Raw genomic sequence first — 8,852 nt, forward strand, 5'->3', positions numbered from 1 at the left:
AGAGAGAGAGAGAGAGAGAGAGAGAGAGAGAATTATCAATATGCACGCATATCTTTTTCTACAACTGGTATAATAAAATCAACATATAGTACTAGACGGAGCATCTAACCAAAACCGTATGCCCAGACGTAGAAAGAGACAAGACGATGTGTATAAGGTAGTAGCGGCTCATGAGTCACAGGGCAATAAGGCACTTCAAATTTTATATGCATGTTATCTTACTTAAACAATGAACTATAAATTTTGAAAAAAAACTGATTATTTTAATTTTTAAAACGATTTTAATTTTACTTTTGACTTGTTATTTCTAATAAGTCTCGTTGAAATAATAGACAACTATTTAATAAGATATAGAAGATAAGATAAGATTAGATTTACAATTATATCACTGTGATTTTCAATAGTATACTTAGTCCGATTAGTGGAACAGTGCCAATCTGAACACAAAAGCCACATAATTTGTACATTACACAAATGTTTTCACAAATTGACAGTTCTAGATGCAAAAGGTGCCAAAAGTGCAGAATCACTCCAGCATCCTCTTAACATCCCCCTAACATTGCCCAGGAGCCAATTTCTAGCGAGCACGGTACTGTTCCCATTCTCTTAAAAAACAATTCAAAACTAATGTAAAACAGTAGAGTGAGTGATCCGTACCTACACATCTATTTTTCTCTTTCTAGGTCCCGGCATACGAAAGATTAAAGCAATCTTACCGCATGCTCGGGTCCAGTACTACATGTCGATGTGTAATACTGATAAATGTAGAGCAGAGTTTCTCAAACCTTTTTGGCTCACCGCCCCCTTTTCAAAGATAATTTTCTTTAGCGCCCCTTCAGGAAATCTCTATCTCTATCTTAATTAATAATAAAATTGTAAGTGTAGCTGTAGTTTTTAATTTCACCAAAATATTTTTGTAGCTGTGTGAATAATTTCATAAAGCTAGTTTAGAATAACTTGAAACTGAAATTTTAAAGCTATTTTATTAAAATAAAACAACAGAGAAATTGCACATAAGAAACATAAAATTGCTCACTATTATTAGTAATTAATGTATTGATTAAATCCGTAAAAAATAAAAATAATTACTAGTGAAAAATGGTTACTGCCGCTGGGGCCAGCAACGCCCCCCCAGATCTTTCCAGCGCCCACAGGGGGGCGGTAGCGCCCACTTTGGGAAACTCTGATGTAGAGCTTCGACTGACAGGAAACGAAGAGCATTATGAAATCGGAGTTTCTGTCTCATGTCTCAGAGTTTAATTCGATGCAAGTGTTAAAATTACTCCTATTCTCACAAAGCTTATAAAATTAACATAGCGCGTACGTTAACAAAATATCACGTTTCAACTTTGTATCCACCTGCGAGGGGCGATAATTAAGTTGATAAAACTGTCTGACAGATATCCATTGTGCTGCAACTCAGTTGGATACAATAACATCATCTACGACTGACATGGAAAACATTAAACTTATTCCTTCGCTGGAGTCAATATCCAAACAAGAATTATATGACAACTGGGAGAAAAATGCTCCGAAAATTATGTTTGGTGAACATCAACTTTCCTTAGATATAAGTGAAGATGTCGGCGAATTTTTTCGTGAGAAAGCCAAGAAGGAATTGCGGGAGACGCCAGAAGTTGTCGCCCAAGGTTTCAAGGAATTGAAAGAATTAATATCAGGTAGTAAAAGTTTAATCGTACAAAAAATGTAGTTATCATTATGTTAAAAAGCAAAATTGGTAAACTAACTAAACGATGAAGAGTAAGAACAGGAAAATGTATAAATGCGTAAATTATATTCAATAAATCTAGTTCTCCTATGCAGTAATCTTATGTGGTAATCGACAGCTCGTACACACGATACACCTTGCGTTCTCCTATTTTAGGTGATTTTTAAGTCATTTTATGAAAAAAAATTTAATATGAACATGTAGTCTTAAAGGCTCTTAGAAATACAAGGTATTAAAAATTCTTAAGAAAAATCTTAATAAAATAAAAAACCAACATTTTTATACTGAATTTCGCTATTTTGAATATGATAGATGCCTATTTGTTTCTGCGCAATCACGACGTTGTTAAACTTACTGCAACTTGAGATTATCATAATGTAACGAAGTAAGTCTCACAAAAGATATTGGTGTTATATTCTGCACTGTCATCGAAAGAAACGCGACATATATTTTATATAGTTGATATTATTATTGTAGCCGTTTTATTTTTTGATTCACTTTGCCGTTGATTTTGTTTGCAGAAATTATACGCAAATTATAATATTCCGTACACAAGCTACAGAATTGTAACCATTGTCTTTTTATTAAAATATCTCTTTTATTTCATTTCTTTAGAGGAACCTGATCTGCATGTACCGAAAGACATGGAGGACTTCCTTATAGTATTCTTGCGTCCATGCAAATGGTATGCGGAGAGCGCTTTCATACTAGTAAGTCATATTTCGTAGTATTTTTAATATCACAAATTAATCTTGTTTTAAATATATTAATCATTGAATATAAAATGCGTACTGAACTGCAAAGAAAGCAGGTAAAAAGTTATTTTCAGTCATTTACTAGATTAATTATTAATTAAACCTTGAAAATATGTGCTAAATAATGACGGCCTTAATGTTTTTGCAAAGGAAAGATCGCTCCCAAATTAGTTGAGGTCGAGGCTAAAAATACATCCGATTAATTCTAGGATATTCTGCAATTAATACAGAATTTAACAATAACAATAAATTGCTCAAACGTTTTATTCAACAGATGCAACGGTATTACCGATTCCGTCAAACCTATTCACACTTATATAAAGATTTGTCTATCAGTAAAGACAAAACTGCAATGTGTGCCGGCATGGTGATTCTACTGCCGCTTCGTACTAAAGATGGAAGCAGAGTGGTAGTAGTCGATTGTGGAAAATGGGATCCGAAGGAAGTGTCGGTCGATGAATGTGTTAAAGGCATCATAATCGGCTTGTTTTTAACGTTTGTGGAATACAAAACTCAGGTTTGTTATCGGAAAGTATTTCTTCAATTGATTCAAGACAGATTGGCATTCACTATAAAAATACTTAAAATTAGTCATAAATTTTTACAAAAATTAGTAGGAATCTCTAGAGTGTCCCACAAATATATGCGTGAAATTTTAACAGTAAAATCTTGCTTTGGTTTTCAGATTGCAGGTGGGCATATTATTTTAGACGTCGAAGGTACATCTTTTGGTCAGTTAAGGCACGCCACCGTGTCCTTGCTCAAAATGATGTCACATTTTTTACAAAGATGTTTGCCCATTCGTGTCAAAGGTTTCCACGTTGTAAATCAATCTCGTGTCGTCAACGTAGCACTCGCGTTGATCAAACGTTTCATGGAGGTGTGATCTTATGATACATCTTTATAAATTGTCATGACAATTTTGTGTTGAATTTTGGAGCTTTAAAAATTTTATAACGTGATTATAACGCAGGAGAAATATCGCGATCGGATTTACATTCATGGGACAAACTGGGAGTCCTTAATGACTCACATAGATAAAAGGGCATTGCCTAAGAAATATGATGGTGATATAGAAATGCCCAAAGAAGAATGCGGTGTTGCGTTATGGCAGAATTTCCTTTATCTCGAACCTATGTTTTTAGGTAATCATATACATATATTATAAATTAATGTTTCACTCACTATTTAAACCGTATCGATATAATTATATCGATATAATTCTTCGCTGCTTGAGGTAATATTTTTTGCAATAATATTTCTGCCAGTTCTAGTCGAATAATATTGCTGGCTCTGAAAATTATATTTTGTTTCAGCTGAACTGCAATATGGATACAAAACTGATAAAGATAAGATGTAACAGCTGCAAAAATTATCCGGTCAATATGTTACCATCGTTATTATGGTCATTATGGTTATCAACTATGACGTAAAGGTATCTAATATCGCCTAAAAAAATTCGATCTCAATTAAAGGCTATTTAATATTTGTGTCTGTATGTAGGTTCGAATAAGAGAAAAAACATTTGTATTTTATTTACAAGAGGTTAAAACGGTTAAAATCTGAAGAATTTTAATTCAGTTTAAAAACAAACAAAAATAGTAAAAAACGTGAAAATAATATATACATATATAAAAGGTAATTTTAAAATTTTTTATCATATATATAAAATGTTTAAAAGTGATTGGAAAGTTTTCAATTTGTGAATATGTTTATATGTTAAAAAATAACTTTATTATATGTGACATATTTTGAAACATTTTAAAAGTGTTAATTTTGTTCACGCGATATCACGAGTAGTGATATTACGTGTTGGGCGATATCAGGTGCATTTACCCTACGCAGGAAGGTGTAACAAAAAAGTTTTTAAATTATTGGTGTAGAATACCCGATGAGTTGCAACTAATAGTTATTTGGTTGTTAGATTTTGAATTCGCAATTGCGTGGAAAGTGTCTTTTTAGGGGAAAGTAGAGTAAGATATAGTTGAGGATTTGGTGATATAACTATACTATAAAATAAAAAAAAAGGTTGTAAATTTGTTTTTACATACTTGTTAGTATGCAGTCTACGCTATAACTCGTGCGCAAAACTTTTTATTATTATTATTTATATTCTAAGGGGATCAATATTCTTGGATCAACGTATACTTGTATTTGCATTTTTGAAAAATGCTTTTTTATATGCAAGTATGTTAACTATGTGGAAGGATTATTTCTGCAATGTAGATTTATTTTGTGAATAATTTTGCTGAACTTAAAATTTTACTATGTCATGATCGCGCTACGTTGATACTTTGCCTGTTGTAATTGATAGAATTTTTAAGCTCTTTTCGCTTTAAAAGGAAATAAAAACAATTTGTTGTTATGATATTAATCGTCAGAAGGGTGGATCGCCAGTGAATAAAAACACAAAATTCAAGACTCTCGACAATTACTAGCACAGTATATTTCTTAATTAATACACGACGTTTCGGCCAGTAATACTGGTCCTTATCAAGTATAACTCATTAAATGTGACAGCAAGAAATCTAATATATTGAATAAAATAAGAGTTAATCCATTTTTTAGTTTATATATATTTTACCGTGTGTTTTAATGCGGCTTCTCGACCACGTTCTTCTACATAAACGGATACTTTGAATTGTCACCCGTAAGTGTCAGCGACCTGGTTGCGTTCTTATATTTTATATATCCACCTTCTGTATTAACTCTTATTTTATTCAATATTTTAGATTTCTTGCTGTCATATTTAATGGGTTATACTTGATAAGGACCTGTATTACTGGGCGAAACGTCGTGTATTAATTAAGAAATATACTGTGCCAGTTATTGTCGAAAACTCTTGAATTGTGTGTTATGAAATTAAATTATTTTTTATGTTTCTCTAATAGAGTATGTAATTTCTAATGCTTTCTACGAATTTTGAAAAAAAAATGCATTTCTTTAATTGAAGTATTTATTAAATATCTCTAACAGTAGATAATTTTAAAATTAAAAAAATTTATTTTAATTCTATAAAATATTTTTGTAAGATGTAACTTTCACAGTGAAGAAAATTAGATTTCTTATTTAACAAAAACAATAATTTCATTTAATAAATAGTATGCTATATTTCATGAAATCTTTATTTGAATGTAGCAAATGTAAATATTTAAATTAATTAACTTAATATAATACATAGATTTATTTGAAATATGAGATATATTTTTATTAAAAAATACTTTTAAGTAAATCTATTTAGTTAAAAAAAATTTTATCAGGGTATAAATACGATTTCTATGTAAATATAATAAAGTCGATACGTCGCGAGATGTTGCACTTATGACGCGGCAAATAGTGAAAATAGTTTCTCATCTATGAAGACGTTTAGCAGCAATGCTTGGAACATTATACTACTTGTAATTCGTTGTATCGTATCCACGCATTAGAATGTAATGAATATTAAGTTCAAGAGGGCAGCGTGTGGATTTAAATACGCAATGTCAATGTGGCGTAGACCTCTATAAATATTCTATCGTATCTATTAATTTATTATATGTATATTGTTAAAATATAATCGTTTATAATATAATTTAATAATCCAGATACCTAAATCTGATGTCTGCTGCAAATTTGTCAATAAAATACTAACTGAAATATAACCATGAGACTTGATCACTATTCGTTACATGCTATCGCCTACACTGGGAACATCTCTTTCTCGCGACACATTTACCCACATTTAAAATTATTTTCTACAAATAAGCAAAAGAGTGAAAACGAGACGGAAAGGGATGAAAAGAGAGCGGGAAAATACAACAATATATGTAGAGAGAGAGAACGGAAGAGTGAAAAAGAAAGAGAAAGATAGAATCCTAGTGAGAGGAATCAAGAGAGTCATAAAGAGAACGAGATAAACGGAAACAAATGACAGATAAAATGATACTGATAGATAAAATTTACAACTACAACATACTTAAATTTCAATTTTTTTCTACTTTTGGTCGGTTTTTGCAAGAGCCACCTTAAATTGCGAAATTATAGATCATTGCATCATCTAAAAGGAAAAAATTTCACAATGATTGTATAAGGTAATTCGATAAAACGCAGCGGTTTTGTAGGAATAAAATTTCTACATGGTATTTGCCAAAAAATTGATAACTTTAATTTAGGGGATAAATCGTGCACAAATATTTCGACACTTAGAAGCAAAATTGCCCAGTAACACAGTCACGTGTAACAAATATTCAGAAAAGATTTAGCGTGGAACGTATTTACTGCTGGGCCTACTTTTATCCTATCTCATGTGAATTTTACTTACGTATGAGTCGCCTTGTAGCTGGTGCTCGTCGTAACCCGATAGCAATTTAATTGTGTGCAAATATGCCAAGGTGATTCGTCAAAACTCAGCTGTTTTACTGACATATTATTTAAAAATACATTGCGCAAATTGGGTCAAGAAAAAAATTCGTGGCGTTTTTTCCAATAGAATGCCTTAAAATTGCACAACTTTGGTAATACTAACCCTATCAAGCCATACTATAGCGCGTTTGAAAGGTGACAGTCCATAAATTATTTAAACAAAAAAATTGTGACATTTGTTAATTCAGTCGAAAGTAATTGCGTTTTGAAAATGAGCCAAAATTCTGAAAATATTTGCTATATTTTACGACGTCACTTCGACCAAGGCGATAACGCTTCGCAGGCTTGTGAAAAAATTCGTAGTGTTTATAGTGAAAATGTTTTATCAAAATCAGCAGCACGCAAATGGTTTGCTCGTTTCTGCTCTGGAAATTTCGATGTTAAAGACGCGCCGCGCTCTGGTCGACCAATCGTTGAAAAAGTCGATGAAATTCTCTAAAAAATTTAGGAAGACCGGCACATTTCATCTTATGACATCGAATTTCCAACTGCAAATCGCTGCTGAAACGAAACGAAATCGAGTCATTTTTTAAGAGATTGATAATGAGCGATGAAAAGTGGGTCACATACGACAATAATGTGCGAAAAAAATCGTGGTCCAAGATGGATGAAGCTGCACAAACGGTGGCAAAGCCCGGATTGACGCCACGTAAGGTAATGCTTTGTGTTTGGTGAGCTACTCCAACCTGACTAGACGATGGATTTCACTCTCTACTGACAACAACAATGCAATTAAAACGGGCAATTGAGGTAAAGCTGCCAGAATTGATCAATAGGGAAGGCGTTGTCTTCCATTACGATATATAATGCTACGACAATGCTTCCATTACGACTACACACATCTTTGATGACTCGGCAAAAATTGAAAGAGCTTGGCTGTAAAGTTTTGATGCATGCACCACATAGCCCGGACCTTGCCCCGTCCGACTACCATTTGTTTCGCTCTCTGTAGAACTCTCTAAATCGTGTAAAGCTGACTTCAAAAGAGGCCTGTGAAAATCACTTGGTTCAGTTTTTCGCCCAGAAATCCTAGAAGTTCTACAGCGATGGCATAATGGTTTTACCAGAAAAATGGCAAAAGGTTATCGAACAAAACGGCACATATTCGGGTTAATAAAGTTCATTTAAAATATAAGAAAAATGTGTTTCAATTCTGGTGAAAAACCGCCACGAACTTTCTCCTTGACATAATATTTATCAATATTTGTTGAAAGATCTCTATTTCTGTATATGTTTTTCGAAATATGTACGCATAATTCCAGCATTGTAAGTTCCATCCAGATTTCATCACAAAATTTGCTAAACATTTTCCTATCTGGGTAATAAATTTTAGTTATGATATTACATAGCCTACTTCTATTATTCACAATTCGCTTGATTGACCAGAACTTGAAATTATTTAGCGATCCGACAATTCGAATAGAATAAGGCAGGGTATGATGTCTATGGTTTTTAAATTGCAAAAAGATATACAGTCTGTCAAGTAAGAGCGTGGTCGGGTTAATTTATAAAAAAAATTATTAAATATAATTTTTAAATACATGCATGCATTGTACTCGATGAGAACAAGGATGCAATTATGTTAATAATGCGTCCAGTCACCACCGGCGTCGATAATTGCCTGGCATCTCCGAGGCATGCTTTCGACCAAATTGACCGCATATTCTAGCAGCAAGGACCTCCAAATCCGACAAATCTCACTATAACTGCTTCAAAGTGTATACGGGTCATTCCATATCAGATTTACAATCAAAATTTTGATTCGCCTGAAAATTTTTTTTCTCGTTCTAGAAAGGAAAAAAAATGACACGTATTTTTTCTTTTTAATATGATATGTAAATTTTCCAAGTTATTGATTTTTTAATTTTTAAAGTGCAAAAAATTTTTTTTTCAATAATGCTTCTGCTATTCAACGAAGAGTATAGAATACATGATTAAAATATGCCATGGGATCTACTATTAAGTCT

The 8,852-nt window shown here is 32.4% G+C and overlaps 1 protein-coding gene across 8 annotated transcripts in view; it reads left to right on the forward strand.

Moving 5' to 3' along the window:
• LOC105567373 (alpha-tocopherol transfer protein-like) overlaps positions 1–3,881 on the forward strand; it is a 9,826-nt gene extending 5,945 nt beyond the window's left edge. For 5 of the 8 annotated variants that reach the window (XM_012022208.1, XM_012022202.1, XM_012022207.1 and 2 more), the window contains exons 2-7: positions 1,401–1,679; positions 2,345–2,439; positions 2,759–3,001; positions 3,170–3,364; positions 3,458–3,629; positions 3,801–3,881. In XM_012022208.1, the coding sequence (XP_011877598.1) occupies positions 1,454–1,679; positions 2,345–2,439; positions 2,759–3,001; positions 3,170–3,364; positions 3,458–3,629; positions 3,801–3,844 (975 nt within the window). In that variant the 5' untranslated portion in view covers positions 1,401–1,453 and the 3' untranslated portion in view covers positions 3,845–3,881. Of the gene's footprint in view, positions 1–494; positions 590–1,092; positions 1,321–1,400; positions 1,680–2,344; positions 2,440–2,758; positions 3,002–3,169; positions 3,365–3,457; positions 3,630–3,800 lie in introns of those variants that run through there. The other 3 variants (XM_012022203.1, XM_012022201.1, XM_012022206.1) reach the window with 3 other exon arrangements.
• Positions 3,882–8,852: the final 4,971 nt, after the last annotated feature.

Source organism: Vollenhovia emeryi, unplaced genomic scaffold (genome assembly GCF_000949405.1).
Source record: "Vollenhovia emeryi isolate VEMERY1.0 unplaced genomic scaffold, V.emery_V1.0 DF939138.1, whole genome shotgun sequence".
Classification (NCBI taxonomy): Eukaryota; Metazoa; Arthropoda; class Insecta; order Hymenoptera; family Formicidae; genus Vollenhovia; species Vollenhovia emeryi.